At 40.8% G+C, this 20,723-nt stretch overlaps 1 protein-coding gene across 1 annotated transcript in view; it reads left to right on the plus strand.

Moving 5' to 3' along the window:
- The first annotated feature begins 971 nt into the window (after positions 1-971).
- The window catches only part of LOC149021351 (uncharacterized), a 92,209-nt gene continuing 72,457 nt past the window's right edge, over positions 972-20,723 (plus strand). The window contains exons 1-3 of the mRNA XM_089147445.1: positions 972-1,347; positions 1,656-1,796; positions 1,974-2,238. Coding sequence (XP_089003571.1) covers positions 972-1,347; positions 1,656-1,796; positions 1,974-2,238 — 782 coding nt within the window. The remainder of the gene's footprint in view (positions 1,348-1,655; positions 1,797-1,973; positions 2,239-20,723) is intronic.

Here is a 20,723-nt window from a genome sequence, read left to right on the forward strand (position 1 = left end):
CGATGGCCACTACAAGTTCCTCGGGATGCCTTTCGGTTTGACCAATGCACCTGGCACATTCCAATCTCTCATGAATGAGGTATTCCATGCCCACTTGCGTAAGTTTATTCTGGTATTTTTTTGATGGTATATTAATGTACGGCAAAGATATGACCACACACTTGCATCACTTGCAAACTGCCTTCACTTTGCTCACAACCCACAGCCTGGTTCTTAATCGCAAAAAGTGTTCTTTTGGCATTCAATAATTGGAATATTTAGGACATATTATCTCAGATCAAGGGGTAACAGTAGATCCTAAAAAAATTCAGTGTATGGTGGACTGGCCTGTATCTAGATACCTAAGGGCTTTGAGGGGATTCCTTGCTCTTACTGGGTATTATTGGAAATTTGTGAAGGGATATGGGAAGATAGCAGAACCATTGACACAGCTTTTAAAAAAAGAGTCCTTCCACTGGACTGAAACAGCCACTAAGGCTTTCGACGAACTCAAGAAAGCCATGACCTCGGTGCCTGTTCTTGCTATGCCGGATTTTACCAAAGAATTCATGGTGGAAACAGACGCGTCTGGTGCGGGTTTAGGAGCTGTACTCATGCAAGAAGGCCATCCCGTCTCATATTGGAGTGAAGTCTTGTAGGCTAGAGCACTGGCCAAATCTGTTTTCGAAAAGGAATTGATGGCCATTGTCTTGGCACTTCACAAGTGGAGGCACTATTTAATTGGGCGCCACTTCAAAGTCAGGACTGATCAAAAAAGCCTCAAGTTTCTGTTGGAACAGCGAGTGTAAGCAGAATATCAGCAAAATGGGTTCTTAAGTTATTGGCTTTAACTTTGAGATCCTCTACAAGCCTGGGGGAGGAAACTGACCTGCCGATGCTTTGTCCAGATAGCATGATGGAGAAGTCCAGTTCTCTGTCCTTACAGCAGCTGTGGCACGATGGAGGAGAAATTGATGCTGAAGTGAGCAACCATGATCGCAACAAGCCCATCATCCAAGGACTGTTACAGGGACCCGCGTCCTTTCCGCATTATTGGCTCTGTAGCAAAGAACAGGCTGGTGCTCACTGAGACATCTTCACTAATTCTAGCTTTGCTTGCTGAATTTCATTCAACTCCTTTCGGAGGTCATTCCGGGTTTCTTCAGACTTATAAGCGCATTGCTGCGGTAGTGTACTGGGTCAGCATGGAATCAACTATTAGGAATTATGTTGCTTGTTGTGACACCCAAGCACCAAACAATGAGCCTGCTGGGCTCCTTCAGCCTCTGCCCATACCAGAATGGGTTTGGGAAGATATTAGCCTCGATTTCTTTGGGGGGCTGCCCAAAACACAAGGGGGGATACAGTGTTGGTAGTGGTGGACCGTCTCACAAAGTATGCCCACTTTATGCTGCTAACCCATCCTCTCACAGCCAAGGAAGTCAGACTCCTGTTGAGCAACGAGGTAGTACGCTTGCAAGGAATTCCCCACTTCTGCAAATTGATAGTATGCTCACATGGAATTCCCCACTCCAGCAAAGAGATAGTATGCTCACATGGAATTCCCCACTCCAGCAAAGAGATAGTATGCTCACATGGAATTCCCCTTGTCTCTGATAGAGACAACATCTTCCTCAGCAACTTTTGGACTGAACCTTTTAAAATATCCGGGACAGCATTGAACTACAGCATGCGTAGCATCCCCAAACTGATGGACAGACAGAAATTGTCAACAAATGTCTTGAAACTTATCTCAGATGTTTCTGTGCCCATCAACCAAGGGATTGGCATAACTGGCTTGCTTGGGCTGAGTTCTGGTACGACACGTCCTTCCAAGGGGCAGCACAAATGACTCCCTTTAAAGCAGTATACAGGTGAGATCCACCACACCTTCTTCAATGGGATCCCAGCAGTACCAAGGTGGATGAGGTTAATACTTATCTCAAGGAGCGTGACCACATTCTTGATGAGTTAAGATCCAATTTTATTTGTAGCACAAGATCGTATGCACGCCCAAGCTTACATCCATTGCCATGACACTCAATTTTCAGTGGGTGATGACGTGTTCTTAAGCCTCCAGCCGTACTGGTATCGGAAATTGGCTAAACGCCTCAATGAGAAACTCAGCCACCAGTACTATGGACCTTTCCCAGTGTTAGAGCATGTTGGTCTAGTAGCTTACAGCCTTCAGTTTCTGACCAACTTGCGCATACACCCTATTTTCCATGTTTCTCAGTTGAAGAAGGTAGTTGGAACCAGGTCCATCCACAGCCCCTTCCCGTTTTCTTCACTGAAGATTGGGAACTGAAACTGGAACCTGGGGAGCTGCTAAACTATTGCTACTCCTCCATGGGAAATTTGGAAGTGCTGCTCAAGTGGAGGTCACTGCCCTCCTGTGAGAATACTTGGGAAGATTTTATAGAAAATCAACACTCACTTTCCAGCATTCCATCTTGAGGTCAAGGTGAAATTCAAAGGGGGAGGTATTGTTATGCCCCTGGCTTGAGTCTACACTAGGAAGAATCGACACAGGAGCAGTGGCCAGCCAATGTGGGGAATTAGTTTTGCTGTCAATTACAAGGTCAAACTGTTAGTCAGTTAGTTGTTTGTGATGTATTTGTCTGTGGCAAAGAGGGAGTGAGGATATGAGTGAATTGTATTTGGTGTGGGGGCAAGGATACTTGCAGGGCAGTGTTGCTTGGTTTTTGTGACACTTAGACTTCTATTTGCTGTAATACTCTGTTCTGGACTGAACTATAATTCTTCTTAATCTAAGTTTATTGAGCAATTGTCATTGCTGTAATTGGGTTCATAACAATGTACTTTGGCTCTGCTCCGACAATATTAGGCACTTTAGGATTTGATTGAGGTCTACACTAGGAGTCAAGGAACCTGTAGGTGCCACAATTGCGGACCCAGAAGAGAGATCATTACAAGTTTCTCTAGTGGATGCTCTCATGTTAACATAAGTTTTTGCTCACTCAGGACTACCGATGCTTATCCCAGCAATTTTCTTCAGTATGATTTTTTCCCCACATTAAAAGCAACACCAAGTGCCTTTTGACAAATTTGGTGGGGGAGTTCAACCTCCTCCCCTTCCTCTTCCTAGGTCTGCACCTTTTCCCTGTGATGGGTGGGTGCCGCGATCATGACCAGCAACCATGGCTGCATTTGTCACATCCACCCAGCCGGTACCCTATCTGGCATACCCGGGAATGTGATCCACAGTTCAAGGATCAAGCATCGAGGGACCATGCCTCCCACATACGCGATAACACAATCATGAACAATGATAATCAAGGTAAAAGCAATAAATAACAGATATCATGAATAAGGTACGAACAGAAAATCAGGTTGCGGAATTAAATGATACCAAGTGTATAAGTATGATTATAAGAAAGAGAGAATGAGCGGAAGTCACTCTCTCAAAGGCAGCGGAAAAGTAGTAAAATTCAAATTAAATTACAATCCAACATCTAAGAGTAACTCAGTGAAAGTTAATTACATATCCCAGTGTTTAACAAAAATCCAGGGGAATGGGGCACTAAGCAAGGGTTTCTTCTATCTTAATAATTATATCTTCATAAGTGTGGACGAAGAAAGCCCAGCACGGCCGCTCCCTCACCACAGTGGGGCTAACCCTGGTACACAGTGTAATCCTCCTCGGCACCATAACCCTGATCTTTACCATAGCTACCACCCGGAGGGTAGTATGTGGAATCATAGTCTGTCTCGTAGGGTGCACCATCGGAGTCTTCAACACGTGTAGGATAATCTAACAAACATTTGCACAAAAGGAATGAGTTCAAAAGAACTCAGCAAGGTAGTTATTCCATACTTCATAACCATATAAGTACAAATCATAACATGATGAAATATAATATGAAACACATGATGCAAGTATGATTCTAACTTTATGAATGCTGGTTTCTATGGTAGACATGCTTTAAGTCATAGCACCATACTTAGAAAAAGCGCTCACTCACTCGTATCTGAAAACGCAGGCGGGGGCTCTCTATCCAACTAGTTTAATTGATTTTTTTTCTGAAGCAGCAGCCTTCTTTCATGGATAATCAGTAGTATTCCTCTCGCTAGCTATCCTGAGTAATTCATGGATGAATGAGTGTTGGAATGAAAGGGAGAGGTGCATATTCAAAGAAGAAAACTAAAGGATTTGATAAAACATTAGTCAATATACTCATTATTGTCTGACAAGCCGCTCCATATCCCATTGTTCTCTAACGCCTTAGCATCTCGGGTGCCAACGAATGCCTTTGGTTTCGCTTGATTCGAACCATCTCCGTCAAGCCACTGCTTATGGCCTTCTTTAGTATGGTGACCTCGTCCGTCAGGAAAGATCGTAATAAAGAACTTTCTAGTCCATTTGGAATAGTCCTACTTTGGTTACGTTGTACTCCAGTCTTTCTGGGGCAATAAATCCTTCCCTTCTTTTCCCAAAGTCCGTGTCGCGGAGTCTGGGAGTAAGCTAAGCCCTACCCATCTATAGCTGGCCGTTGACCTGATTGACCGCTTCTCTTGCCATTTATGCTCATCCTCCAAAGTAATGAGAAAATGACTTGTAACTGTGAAGCTATAAGGTATCATACCATGGGGATTACGAAATAATGAAAAAGTAAAAGTGACCGAGATGCGAGGGGAAAACTTTTGTTACTTCTTTGGATAGGTTGCACTCACACACACCCTCAACCATTTAAGATATCTTGGGTTGCCGGTTGGTAATGGGTCCTGCATCCCTCTCGGACAATCCATGGTTGGGGTTTCGGTCACCGCTCTCTCACATCACCATTTGGTCTAAGTATTGGCACATGTCAAGGTGAAGCCTAACCCAATGCAAGTCATCTACTCAGTCGTATCAAGTCAGATCCAGATATGTCCATTCCTCCTCAAGTCTCAACCATTTAAGATATCTTGGATTCCTTTCCGGTATCCTTCACACTAGAGTCGGCATATTCCCTCTCGGATTACGGACTCATCAACCCTATTGGTCATCCACAAATAGTAGACGGGAAGCTCTCATGTCCCCTCACGGATCATTTCACCGGTCTTGAGTGCCCGTGAGCCCAAGTCTAGCCATTTGCAACCTTACCAATAAATGGCTCCCACAATGTGATTCATGACCTCTCACGGATCATTTCACGGGTTTTGAGTGCCCACAAAATCCTCACTGCTACCACAGGTTGTTCGGTCTCAATACTCTTCCGATTCGGGTCTGACACGATAAGGACATCCTAGCCATACTACTAGACAATCCTATGTATGTCATCCAATAACCCAGGAAAGTGTCGATAGGCACCTTCGGAGAACATCTCATACTATTCCCTCCGATGCGCAAGGACAAAAGCGTCAATAGGACACTCCCTAATCCCAAGTTATACCTAAGCAATCACATACTCAAGTCCATCATATCGCATACATTTGATACATCATCATGATAGAAGTTAAATCATAACATCGAAATGATCCATCATATATACAAGTAGCAAGAATAATAAATCACTATAACAAGAGTATATGAAATCACAATACTACTGTTCTAAAACATGTATAGCAGTCCTATGATATTCAAAAGCAATTAGGATGCTATGATCACTAAGTTATGAGCATCAACACATAAGTACCTAGTCTATGTATTTATGGCGATAACCATCCTTACCTTGAGTTATGATGAAGATGATCCAAGGTTCACAAGTGAATAATCCAATTGTGGTATTAAGACCCTAAACAAACATAAATAATAGATTAGAGAAGAAATCGGGAAGATTGGAGGTCGAACGGGTCAAAACAGAGCAAAGTTGCTGTCAGCAGCATGTTTGGTCGATGCCTTTTGGTCGATGGGATCGACCAAGAAGGATCGACCAAAAGTGGTTTCGGACAGCAAGTTGGATTTTGGTGATTTGGTCCGAAATCGGTCTTCCGGGGCTCGGATCGTTCCGAAACTTGGGGAATTGATCAAAAAACAGTATAATGGCACTAATTAGCAAGTAACCAACCTAATCCAATGGTCTAATTAGGAAACCCTAAATTGACATACTAAGTTTAAGAGTTGAGAATCATAGCATTAATGATAACTCAATGAAATTGAAGGGGAACTAAGGAATTAGTTGGGGAATAGGTTAGGAGCATGATTGTAATCATAAATAAGCTATAACTTAGGCTAATCATACTTCACATTTCAGTTTTGGTTAAGAAGTCAAGTTGATAGGCAATGAATCATGGCAATGCATAGGTAATGTTTAAGATGCAAGTAAAATATTGCAAGAATGAGGGATACATCAATGAAAATGGAAGGAGATACTCATGGCAAGGTGGTTGCAAGGTTGCAGCACCTTGGCCATGGTCCCAACAGTAAAAAGAAGCATAGGAGAGAGTAGGATAGAGAGCAATAGAGAGAAACATACCTTTGAAGTTGATAATGGAGGCAAGAGGCAATGATTGGAGGCAAGAGTCCTTCACAAACCCTAAGAGAGTGCCTTGGGAAGCTCCACTCTTGTTCTCAGGTGTTGTAATGATTGGAAAAGGCTCAAAACACAAGGTTAGGTTAAAAGGAGTGTGGAATATTCCACAGGATCATTAATTTCGGATTCAGCAAGGTTTTGGTCGATGCCTTTTGGTCGATGGGATCGACCAACAAGGATTTTGACAGAAAAACAGCATTAGTTCATCAACTTCGGATAGGGACTTGGAGAGCTATACAGAGTCAAATTGAGTGGGGTTTTCTCCTACAAGTCACTCAAGAAGTCTAGTTTTGGGAAATACCTTCGGATTGTGCACGGGAGTCCGTTTGGTACTTCAACTACTTCACTCCTCTTCGATGCGCAGATTCTCAGTAAACACCGACAATGTACTCAAGTAAGGGGTATCATCGTCAATGTCCATGGGCTCGGGCTCCGACACTAAGTCGTCAACCAGTAGGGTCCACAAGTCCCTTCTCCCTCCACTTTGGGTCTTCGGACCTACAAACATTACAGAATCCAGGCCGGGTCAGGGTTAGGTTAGGGCTGGATTTTACAGCATTCTCTTTACTTCCTTGAGGATTTTTGTTTCCACTAATCCACAACAGTCTGTAGAACACATCACTTAATGTAGGAACTTTTTCAAATTTTAAAATCTGACTTTTACTTGTAGAAAATTGTGTTTAAGGCAAAAAATTTGGAGACATAAAATTCAACCCTCTTGTGTCTTCCATGTTTCAAGATTAGTGGTGAGAGGCTGATGTTGTTGCAACTCTTCAACTAATCTCTTGAAACCACAATAATACTCCATCAATGGACGGCCATTTTGAGAATAACTAAACATCCGATCATATAAGTCATATTCATGCAAAAAAAAAAATTTATGGTCCATAAGAATCATGCAAGTCCTCCCAAATCTGTTTAAAAGTGTCATAAAACTTAGTATTATTAGCAATGGAAGAGTCGGCACTATTCCAAATCCATACCTTGATGACGGCATCATCATGGGTCGGCTCTCGATACTGTGAGGAAACCAAAATCTCTACTGAAGATCAATTGAAGATAGAGGAGTGAAGAAAACGAGGAGGAGATGGGAGAGAGGGACAACTCAATCAAGCCTCTCCCTTGCACTATCTTTGTTACTGGTACAAGCTTAGGATTAGATCCCAATATCTGATGGGATCCTATACTACTAATTTAGAATACATAAGAGAATAAATCCAACAAACATAAGATATAATTTAACTAAAAAATGAAAGACAATATTTCACCAAATCAGCCAGCTTGACCACTTGATTTTCCTTATTTGATTTTATATCCTCCACGATCCTCTTTCCTTACCTACAACATTGAAACGCCAACAATTATATTTACAGTAAATTGGCAGGTGATTGTATGCTTCAGCGCACATGGTGTACCAGTTACCTATATTGAGGATACAAGAGATCCATACACAGGTCAAATGGAAGATTGTATTTCCTTGGTCATGAAAGAATTGAAAGCTAGAGGAATCAACTATGAACACACTCTTGCTTACCAGATCAGATTGAAATGTGAGTTCCTGTTTTCTGTTTTTTCATGACTTACCAAGAAAACATTCATTCCTACCTGGGCATGCATTTTCTGTTACTTCTTTTTCCTTACCATATGTTTGCTTGACTCCGACAAACTTCTTTCAGCTTTGTAACTCTCACTTTTATGATATGCCAGAGCCTAGTTGGACTTATACAGGAGTTGAAGCCCTACTCCAAGCCAAGCCTTCCCTAGCCAGTCATCAAGTCGGAGACGGAGATTAGTCACTCGCGGGGATTAGTCATTTCTTTCTGCTTGTGCGCCTGACCATCAGGGATCATAGACCAATAAGGAGAGGGCCCAGTCTTGCTGTGGTGATTGATGATAGAAAGTGACTTTGTAACCTTGACTCCACCTTTGTGGAATGGAAGTGGCCCTAGCAGGAAGGGATGGACGAGCTCACTCCAACCGAGTAGGAGTGGGGAACTTTTTGAACTATATTTAGATTTTCCAATTGACCAAAGGCAGACCAAATCTTATCATTTCTTTTAGAGTCATTTAGATTGATTCTTGTTAGAGTGACTTTATCTACCTATGGAAAGGAAAGAAGGCTACTGCTCTATTACCTGTCTTGACTGACTGGACTGCTCTTTAAGGGAAGGGCCGCTGGGAAAGCAGGAAGTCTTATCTCTATAGGCAGAAAGGATAATCTTTTCTGGTCTAGTTGAGTTGAGTCGAGTCTATTTTGATAAAAATGACTTGCCTTCCTAAAAGACGCTTTGCTCCTCTGGTTAGGGCTCTCGGATTTCTCTGGTCAGTCTTTATCAAACTGACCTCCCGTACTCGCATGACGCCACCGCGCAACATTTCAAATAGAGCACTGTGGATAACCACCCAGCTTTCTGTGACATCATCCTAATCCACTTAAGTCACAAGGTATATCCCCATGTAGTACTCGTTAGCGAGGCAACCAGAGATGAGTACTAGTTGGACCTTCAAGGCCAACTATGCACTGTGCGCTTTCTAAGGCTAGGGATTTGAATAGTTGCATACCCGACTTCTTCCCTTTAGCTGTAAACTGTACCACAGCGAAGCCATCGACATCTCTGGGATATGAAGAGAGGCTAATAGAGAGGCAAAACCAAACTAGGGTTGTATGAAGCTCTTGTTGAGCTTGGCCAGAAAGTGTGAAGAGTCTCTTAGCTTTCCCTGTAAGGTATTTTATTAGGATTCAGATCCTTTACATCCAGCGGCCCGGTGCTTCCTATCCTTCCAGCTTCTAGATGAATACCTTATGTTAGTTAAATTCACGCTGTCGGGATTTTGCACATGTGTAAAACCACAACTTAAGTCTGATGGTGTAGATTTAAAGAATTTAAGTTGTGGTTTCATGTGTTAGAATTTCAGCACCTGTAATCAGCCTAGAGTCTGCAAGGAAATTCAAAAAGAAAAAGAAGAATATTGAAGAAGAAGAAGGAGAAGAAGAGAAGAGAACTTGTGCGTGTTGGTTCTCCCCTAGTACTTTATTTATAATGTAAAATCAAGTCTTATTTTAGGAAAGTTTCCTAAATTGAGTTAAAACAAAAAGGAAAATTACATGATGCATAGAATCTCCCAAATCTACTAAGGACACTATGCTAGGGAGAGAAACATAGAAAAGCAACCAAAATAGAAAGTAACTAGGATAAAAACCTAAGCTAAAATAGAAAGTGATATTTTAACACTCCCCCTCAAGCTAGAATATACATATCAAAGGCTCTAGCTTGGAATAACGAGAACATATCAAGGAACTTCATTATACTCTGAGCAGACGCTGATAGTACTTCGCTTAGGAGATAATCAACTTCAATTTAAGTAAACAGTCTTCATGTCGAACGAGCCATCCTACAACGAGAACAATAGGCGGTGGTGAAAATGAACCTTGTCCATAAGTATAGCACCAACAATTACATTAAGGGCTGTTGGAAGTCACACTTTGAGAATCAAACTATATGTGAAATTGGAGAACAAAGCAAGGAAGAAGAGAAAGAAGAGGAAGAGGAGAGAAAACGGAACCAGCAAGGAGCAGCAATTCCTTGCGATTCTGGACTAGCTCACCAGAATCACAGGCTTCTATTTATAATAAAAACCTTCAGAAGTACATACTTGGAGCATAAGTAACCTCCTTTTAAAATAGAAACTAAGTTACCAAAAAAGATAAAGACTAGCCCATTTTGCAGTTTTTCTCTGATTATTGCAGTTGATTCTCTCTTCTTAGCAGTTTAAAGCCATCACGGGAGGGAGGATGGAGACAAATTAATGAGATCTATGGAGAAGTATGTGGCAGGAGTTAGCGGGCAATAGAGAAGAGCGTGGCAGAAGGGTTTTAGGTATGAGGGGTCTGCAATTGATCCTGTCCACGTGTTTACTTGCCCTTCTGTGTTTCTTCTTTTGCCGTTATTGATTGTGAGCTACAGATCATATTACTCACCCTGACCATTCTTTGTTCCTATGTGGAATCTAGGAAGCTCAAGATCAATCCTCAAAAAAGTTAAAAAAAACCCCAATCCTATTGTGGTTCTGTACCACATTGATTGTGCAGAGGATTTCACACTGCGACTTAATGGTTAGGCTATTTGTTGAGAGAAAGGGTCTTAAGTCTTAATTTTCTTTTGAATAATATTTGTTGTCACAGAGGGTTTAAGTCTTAATTTTCTTTGTAAAAGGTTAAGATGTAAAAGCATTTTCATTGAAATTACTTTTGAATTTTCAAAAGGGAAGGGGGGGAGTAAATTGTATTAGGCAAGTTACGAGAGGAGGTAAATGCATTTTTCCTGAAAACAGGCACTTTTTTTTACCTTTCCCTGACAAGTTATTCTCAATTTCAGCTTTGTGAGTGAACATATATTGAGACTCTGGAAGGGACCAATATGGAGTACAAGAATTGGCTCTTGAATCCAGAATTGAGAACTGGGGCCATGTACCTGCCCTTGGTTGCACTTCTTCCTTCATCTCTGATCTTGCAGATGCGGTGCTGGAAGCCCTGCCCTACAGAACCTGCCATGATGTCTATCCAAATAAAGCACAACCAAATAAGCTGAAACTGAAGTTGCTTCTTGGTTCAATCTGAGGTTTCTTTTTGCTTGTGTCACCAAAGCCGATCTCAGCATGTAGGGAGAACCATCTATGAGGAAACATGCACTCACAACTTTGGTTTTGATTGTATTAAAATTTAAGTAGGGCAGACTATGTCAAATGGTAGTGGGTAGCCAATTTTATGGTACCTGAGACTTGGATAAATTTAAAAGGAAATAAAATTGCCTTCTGTGGTAGTCTTCTTGCAATGCTCTACAGGTGCAGTTGCATTATATGCATGGAGAACGATATCAGTTTTTGAACTACACCATGAATTTCTGCATTATTTTGCACTTGTCTTGTTGACTCATCAGCTTCAAATGTTTGCAGGGAAAACAAAATTATTTGGCATTTTGAATATGGGATTGATGCAGATAACCCACAATGAGAAATTTATGAACGAAACCACAGCCAGTTTTTCTCAAGATTGCCATGCTTAGGCATAGTAGCCGGTGAATGTAAATCCTCTTCCAACGGTTTCACCAGTACAAACAATTCCAGGCATAGCATTCCAGCCCAAGCAAAGCAGCAATGCGAGCATCATCGACCTTCAGTTCTTGCCTGGTCTTCCAAAGTTGCTTCAGATAATCGACTTCCTTCCAGAAGGACTCGTGATGACCAGGAATACTGTTGAAATTAATATTGATATTAGAGCATAAACACATTGAATAGGCAAAAAAGCATGGATTGTGGCTGTGAATTTGTGTCGAGCATGCACATTTAAATACATGTTCAGGGTGCTCTTAATGCAATATGCCATCTTGCACAAGAGTAAATTGAACTTCATTATCAGCTCACAAAGTTGCTTGGTTTTACTCAAAGCCCATCAGCCATGAAGCAAGAAATTCAGTTTCACCAGAACAAGCAGTCACAGTATTGTTGATGGCTGTTCTAGGAGCACACGAAGCATCATTTCTATTGATTCAACGTTGCAACCTAGGGTAGGCTCTGGTTTAACAAAGATAGCTTGATCTGTTGGCCACTTGGTTGCACAATTATAAAAGTAGCTCATGAAGGACTGCTTTTTAACTGATAAACTCCATTATATTAGATATAAATTACGAAGTTATATCTATTCCTATCTAGCCAAAGACAATCAATAAATGCAAAGTTATGTCCCATAACATAGCAATGATTGGTGGGCTACAATTGTAGTTTGAGGTCAATGGGTCGAAATTGTTTCAGAAAAAAATTGTTTGGGGTAAAATTACATAGAAAAATTGTTCCTTGTGCAAAAGCCTTCTAAGTTCGTCCTTTCCTAACATAGTAATTTTACTGATCTGCTTCCACCACTAATTGTGAGAAACAAACTTGCTACAATTAGCAATTATTGAGTTCTGATAGATTAGAACCAGAAGAGAAAAAGGTTTATATTGGATTTTTATCCTGTCCATTTCTGACATGGAAATGAACTATCCATTTCTTTATGGAGCAGCGGCACGTGTCTAAATTTAGATCAAACGGTTTTGTTTTATCTCAATCTTTAGATACAACCTTGGATTCATGTCGCTCATCTATCAGGAGATGGATGGTCCTAGCATTTAGAGACCATTTGTTATTATTATTTTTTTTTTATTTCTTTTCTTTTGTAACACTATTAGATATAGTCGACATCAACCACTTCTGATTGAGATGGTTCAACTATTCAAATGATTTTCTTCTTTTTTTGTTTTTTTTTTTTTTAATTTTTTTTTTGTGGGGGGGGGGGGGGGGAGGTGGTAGTAGCTTTACATGAAGGGGTGGAGACTAAGGCTCTTTTTTGTATCAATTCTCATCTCTATTATGCCTATTTAAAAAAAATAAGTACAAGTGATTATTGGTCAAGAATGAAAAATATTTTGATGAATTTTGTTGAAAATAAATTATGAAATGAAAAATAAGTTTTGAATGTCAAAATAAAAAATTATCAGAAAATGAAAATGAGCAAGTGAGAAAAGAGGGAAAAAGTATGGTTTTTATAAAAGAATGTGTATTGATTATCTTACCCTTATCTTAACTATAAAATTTTAAAGTAAACATGCACATAAATGAAGAGAATAAAATTCTCACAATAATCCATAATAGACAAATAGTCTATTCTAGATTTTGGAGGTTTTTCTATTATTTTAAATAAAAATAAACTGATAATAGATGCCAAACAATTTAAAATAATGAAAATTTTCATAATTGAGAATAAAAACTGATACCAAAAAGAGCCTAAAATGGTTGAAGAAGTTGACTAAGATTTCAAGTGAGATTTCTATTTTTAATCCGTAATCTTTTATGCATCCATTTCCGTTTTCAGTTGTTCTTCTTTATGTGAGAATTAAGAAATCAACAAGCATTTTCATTGTTGACCTGTAGCAACCAATTCATTCGGGTTTGGATCTCAAACACACTTCTCTTCTTTGTATTTAATAAGGATAAAATTGTAATGGACCGGGTCCAACCACGATCAGGCTCGAGAACCCTATGGGGACTGATTCATGGGATGAACCAGTAAGTTACGAGAGGGTGAAGAAATCCTACGGTAAAGGAAATGAACGTGCCCCGAAGGATTCAGGATACACAATCGTGATAACAAGGAAACAATAACCACCTCCTAAAGAAGAATGTAAAATCCTATGATCGTTAGGGGTGTCAATTGGTACGGTTTCAGTATGTACCAACTTTGAATATTGAAAACCAGAATCGTACCGCCGAATTTACATGTTATATTATGGTTTCGGTATTTACAAAACGGTTCGGTACAGTTTCGGTATTAAATCGGTGCGGAAAAACGGTTTAAACACGATATCTAGTGCGGTACAGTTTTGGTACGAATGAACTTTGCCGCTTTTGTTATTAGTTCATTAAGATCCTAATGAAATTGCGATTGATCAATCGATAGAATTTGATATTAACAGAAATAAAGCAAGTAAATCTAATTAATAGAGAGAAAACAAGTAAATCTAAGAAGATGAGTGAATGATGAAACAAAAAACTAAAATAGGGAATTAGGGATTGGGTAATGGTAAAGTGATTTAATTGTAAAATTACAATTTAAATCCATTAATTTGGTACGGTACTAATTCGGTACACACCGACAGTATGAGTACCTAAAACCGGAACCGTACCAAAGAAATTCGGTTTCGGTACGTACCGTACCAAATTTTGAGCTGTACGGTACGGTGCGGTTTTAGATGGCACAATTCGGTACGGTTAAACGGTTTCGGTACACAATTGACACCCTTAATGATCGTTAGATCACAGAAAAGGACGATGGATTGATCTAATGGTCGAAGATGAGAGGTAAATCCTATATAAACTAAAGGTTTCCACACATCAAAGGTATCTGAATCATTTTCCCTCCATTAACATATTCAATTAAGCTCAACAATCAACCAGAGCATCGTGGTGTTCCTTTACTAACTTAGCCTTCGGAGGTGGCTACCCAACCACACCGTTGGACCACGTCTAATGTAAAATCCAGTTTTTACCTAACCTTTACCCGACCCAGAAATTGTTGTGTTTGTAGGTCCGAAGACCCGAAGTTGTCACGCCCTCCCAGCCGGTACCCTATCTGGCATACCCGAGAGTGTGATCCACAGCTCGAAGATCAGGTATCGAGTGATCAACCTCCCACATAAACAATAACATAATCATGAACAATCATAATAAAAGTGCGGAAGATAAACCATAGATCCAATAAAGAAAGAATGAATCATAAATGAATCAGAATAATAGATATAATCAGAGTGTCAAACAGATAAGTAAAGTGAGGCAAAAATCCCACTTTACAACCAGCGGAAAAGTAGCTCTAAAAGAATAAACTAGACAAAATCTAATCCCAGTAGCAAGTACATTGGGTAACTAAATTGTTCTCCACTTTATAGACAACATCCTTATAAGTGTAAATCTCATAAATGGCACAAGGACGCTTCCACTCAATGGTCGGACTAAGCATCGTACGGAGCATAACCACTCGCGGGATCTTCGAGTAATTGTGGTAACCGCAATCACCTTCCTGGAGATATGCCTCTTCGCCTTGCGCTTCTTCATAGGGACCGTCATAATACTCGGTACTGCAGGGATAGTCTAACAAACATTGTACAATAAAGGAATGAGTTTCAAAGAAACTCGGTAAAAGGCGATTAAAAATCCATAATAACATAAATGGCGGGATTCCGGAACAATCATAAATGCAATATGATATGAGACAAGCAATGAATGAATGAATCTAACTCTATGTATGCTTTGGTCTCTATTGGCGGACATGCTTTAAGTCATAGCACCGTACTTCTTTAGGGAAGTCCACTCACATCCTCAACCATTTAAGATATCTTGGATTCTCTCACGGATCATTTCACCGGTCTTGAGCAGCCGATTGGTAATGGGTCCTTCATCCCTCGGGACAAACCTTGGCGGGGGTTAAGTCAACACACTCTCTCACAACCATTTGGTATAAGAATCTTGGCGCGCATGTCGGGGGTAAAACTTAGCCAAATGCAAGTCTTCTACTTAGTTACATCAAGTCAGATCCGAGATACTTCCATTCCTCGTCCCACGAAGATCCTTTCCGGTATCCTTCACACTAGAGTCCTCATAGTCCACGACTACGGACTCATCAACCCTATTGATCATCCACATATGGTAAACGGGAAGCTCTCACGTCCTCTCACGGGTTGGTTACCGGTCTTAAGCGCCCGTGAGCCCAAGTCTAACCATATGCAACCCTACCAATAAATGGCCCCCACAATGTGATTCCTGTCCTCTCACGGGTTGGTTACCGGTCTTGAGCGCCCATGAATCCCCATTGCTACCACGGGTCGTTCGGTCTCAATACCCCTCCGATTAGGGTCGACATAACAGGACATCCTAGCCAAACACTACTAGACAATCCTAGATATGTCATCCAATAGTTTGGGAAGGTGTCCAGAGGGCATCTCCGGAAACATCCCATAATATTCCCGTAGTAGTCCAAGGACAGAAGTGTCAAAAGGACACCTCTCCTTTCCAAACCATACTTAAGCATACACATGCATCAATTCATATCATCACATATATGGTAACCTCATATATGGAAAGAAATCAATAATTGCAATCACCTTGTATATAATTGGTAAGTAAATCATACATGAGTCAATTCAATATGAATAAGTAATGCTACTGTAATCAAAGTTATGCAACAGTAGTATATCATTGTAAGAATCTAATTTAGGAATCATATCTATGATATTCAAATATAGAAACTAGATTCATGCTATCCATGTAATTAAGGAAATAACCATCCTTACCTTTTATAACTCGCAAAGGAATCCTAAGAAATCAAGTAAGATCTTGGCAAACTTGAGAAGAATGTCCTAAACAAGTATATACAACATATTAGGAAAGATCCCTAACAGAAAAGATACCAAAACATCCAACACGGACCAATTCTGGATTTCTTTGTACTCATTGGTCGAGTGGATTGGTCGATTGGTCGATCGACCAATCAGTCGACCAATGCAGACAGTAGCCTAAAAAAAACAGAGTTTTAAGATATGAAATCCGAATTTGGTGGTTCAAAAGGGTACTAATCAAGGGGTAAACTACATCAGCAGTAATCTAACATATAGGGGACCTCAAAACACCAATCAAATCAAGATATCAAGATCCAAATTAGGAAACTAAAAGTTACCATAATTAGATCAACCATGAATCTTGATGAATTCGAAATAGGAATCAAAGACAAGAACAATAGGAGGATGGATCATTGCTTCAAGTAATGGTATCATGAAAACATACTTAGATCTTCAAGGAACAAGGCTTAGAAGCATAAATCTAAATTAGGAAATAAAACCTACCATATATGTAACTACCATGCTTCATGAAGAACACATAGTATGGTAGAAGAGAACAACTAGAGATTGATAGATCATGGATCATGGAAGGGAAAACACAGTAACTAACTACTAACATGATCAACATAGAAGATCCAAAGAGATCAGAATTCAAATCAGATATTTAACAAGATTAGATCATGGTTTGATCATGATTCCTTCAAAAGCTTGCAATGATCATGGTTAAGATCATTGTTCTAGCCTCAAATCCTTAGGATGATCATGAGAACATGTTCAGAGATGTTTGCAACAGAGAATGCAGCATCTCTTCTACTGTCTCAACTCAAAAAGGAAAGAAAAACAAAGATGGAGGAGAAGAAGAGAGAGTAGACATACCTTTTGATGCAAAAAGAAGAGTTTCGACGAAGATCCGTCAAGAAAACACCAAGGATGCAAGGGAGATGACTTGCAGAGGTCTTTGGTTCGTTCCAGAGAGTTTGGAGGCAGCAATTACGAAGTGGACTCGAGATTGGACTTAAATAGAGCAAGAACAACCTAATTGCCAAAGACAACACTCATTGGTCGAGTGGATTGGTCGATGGCCCATCGACCAATCGACCAATGCGCGACAACAAGACCAAAACAGGGAATTGAAGGCCCGGATCAAATCCAATCCTAAAGGGGTTTTGCACACAAGTCAAGTGACTTACCTAATAGGTAGAAATGCCTTCAAACCAAGATAGAGAGCACTCCAAGTCCATCAACTAATCCGATCTTCATCAAGATTCAGTTTCCATAAATAGAACTTCATCATCAACTTTCATGGATTCAAAGCCGGACACCAAGTCCTCTCTTGGGATGGCCCAAAGCTGACTTCTTACTTTACTTCGGGTCACTGGACCTACAAATAACAAGGTTTCCGGGTCAAGGTTAGGGCTGGGTTTTACATTCTCCCCCCCCTTAAAGAAATTTCGTCCTCGAAATTGAAAGCGTACCTGTGCTTCCAAAGAGGTAAGGAAACTTCTCCTTCATATCTTCTTCCTTCTCCCAAGAAGCTTCTTCAGGGGTATGGTTCTTCCACCGAATCTTCACCAAAGGGATGGTGCGATTCTGCATTGCTTGTCCTTCCTATCCAAGATTTCAGCCGGTTCTTCATCATAGGTCAAATCAGCACTAAGTCCTTCAGGTGCTTGCAGCAAAATGTGTTCCGGATTCTCTATGTATTTTCGGAGCATCGAAATATGAAACACATTGTGAACACCAGCAAGAGGCGGAGGTAATGCTAATCGATACGCAACAGGTCCAACCTTTTCCAAAATCTCGAAAGGTCCAATGTAACGAGGGCTAAGCTTTCCCTTAACATTGAATCTCATCACACCCTTCATTGGTGAAACCTTCGAAAGACTTTCTCTCCAACTTGAAATTCCAAATCGGTCCTTCTCTTATCAAGCATAAGATTTCTTGTCTTGTACGGCAGACTTAATCCTTTCTCTTATCATATCTACCATAGCACTCGTAGCTTCAATTATCTCAGGACCTAAGACTTTTCTTTCACCTGTCTCAGTCCAGTACAAAGGTGTCCTACAAGTACTGCCATACAAAGCCTTGAATGGAGCCATGCCTATTGTTGCTTGATAACTGTTGTTATAGGCAAACTCAACCAAAGCTAGGTGTTCATCCCAATTACCACCCATATCCACCACACAAGATCTGAGCATGTCTTCCAATGTCCGAATTGTCCGCTCGGATTGTCCATCGACTCGTGGATGATGAGCTGTACTCAAGTTCAATTGGGTTCCCAAGGCCTTCTGCAAACTATTCCAAAACCTTGAGGTGAACCTGGGATCACGATCCGAACAATACTCAATGGCACACCATGCGGACGAACCACATTATCCACATAAAGCCTTGCTAGCTTATCCGGAGTATGAGTGATCTTCATAGGAATGAAATGGGCTGATTTGGTCAACCTATCAACAATCACCCCACACAGTGTCATTGCCTTTACTTGTCCGAGGCAAACTAGTCACAAAGTCCATGGAGATATCCTCCCACTTCCAACTAGGAATAGGAAGAGGCTGAAGTAATCCAGATGGAGGTTGTCGAACGGCTTTCACACGTTGGCAAGTCTCACACTTGGCAACAAAATCATCAACATCCGCCTTGGACCAATCCACCAAAAATGTTCCTTCAAGTCCTTGTACATCTTGGTGCTTCCGGGTGTATAGTAAAGACTGACTGGTGTGCTTCCTTCAATATTTCTTTCCTAACTTCTTCATTTGCAGGCACACACAGTCTTCCTCTAAACAACAAAGCACCATCCATGGATATACCAAAGTCGGGGTCCGACTCAGGATTCGAAGAAATCTTCTCAACTTTGATAAAAAACTCTTGATCAGAACTCTGCAGAGCAACAATCTTTTCTAAGACCAGATCTTGCCGTCATGGCAGAAAGAATAAAATCAGAATTCTCAGGGACGATTTCCAAATCAAAACTCTCAATAGAAGACCACAATGGTAAACTCAACGCATTCAAATCTAAAGTCTTCTTCTGGTTCTTCCTACTAAGAGCATCCGCAACAACATTTGCTTTCCCAGGGTGATACTGAATATCACAATCATAATCAGAGACTAGTTCCAACCATCTCCTTTGTCTCATGTTCAACTCCTTTTGGGTAAAGAAGTATTTGAAACTCTTATGATCCGTGAAAATGGCAATCTTCTCACCGTAAAGGTAATGTCTCCAAATCTTCAAAGCAAAGACAACGGCGGCAAGTTCTAGATCGTGAGTGGGGTAATTCCGCTCATAATCCTTCAATTGCCGAGAAGCATAGGCTACGACCTTGCCATGTTGCATCAGTACACAACCCAAACCGATCTTTGACGCATCGGTATAAACTGTCATACCACCGGAACCATCAGGTATAGTCAAAACCGGGGCACTTGTCAATCTATCCTTCAACTCTTGGAAATTCTTCTCACAGGCGTCAGACCAAACAAACTTTTCTTCTTTCCTGGTCAACTTAGTCATAGGAGCAGCCAACCGAGAAAAGTTCTCAATAAATCTTCGGTAGTAACCCGCCAATCCAAGAAAACTTCTTATTTCCGTTACTGACTTCGGTCTTTCCCAATCAGCCACAGCTTGGACCTTTTCAGGATCGACACGAATACCTTCGGCTGAAACTACATGACCAAGGAATACCACTCTCTTAAGCCAGAAATCACACTTGCTAAACTTAGCGAACAACTTCTTTTCTCGCAACCTTTGCAAAGTGAAACTTAGATGACTCGCATGCTCTTCTTCGCTCTTCGAATAGATCAAGATGTCATCAATAAAAACAATCACAAACTTGTCAAGCACATCATGAAATACTCGGTTCATGAGGTCCATGAACACCGCAGGAGCATTAGTCAATCCGAAGGGCATGACTCTAAACTCGTAGTGACCATACCGCGTTCGGAAAGCTGTCTTGAAGATATCACTAGACTTCACTTTCAATTGGTGATATCCGGACCTTAAGTCAATCTTTGAGAACACAACTGCACCCTTCAACTGATCGAAGAGATCATCAATTCTGGGCAGCGGATATCTATTCTTGATAGTCAACTTATTCAACTCACGGTAGTCAATGCACAAGCGCATACTACCATCTTTCTTCTTGACGAACAAGACCGGAGCTCCCCAAGGTGACACACTAGGCTGTACGAAACCTCTATCAATGAGCTCATTCAACTGATTTTGCAACTCTTTCAACTCAATAGGAGCCATCCTATACGGAGCTTTAGATACCGGAGCGGCACCAGGGACGAGATCAATAGAAAACTCGACATCCCTGTCAGAGGCACTCCCGATAGATCATCGTGG

This window comes from Hakea prostrata, chromosome 3 (genome assembly GCF_041222555.1).
Source record: "Hakea prostrata isolate BN-2017 chromosome 3, UWA_Hpros_2, whole genome shotgun sequence".
NCBI lineage: Eukaryota > Viridiplantae > Streptophyta > Magnoliopsida > Proteales > Proteaceae > Hakea > Hakea prostrata.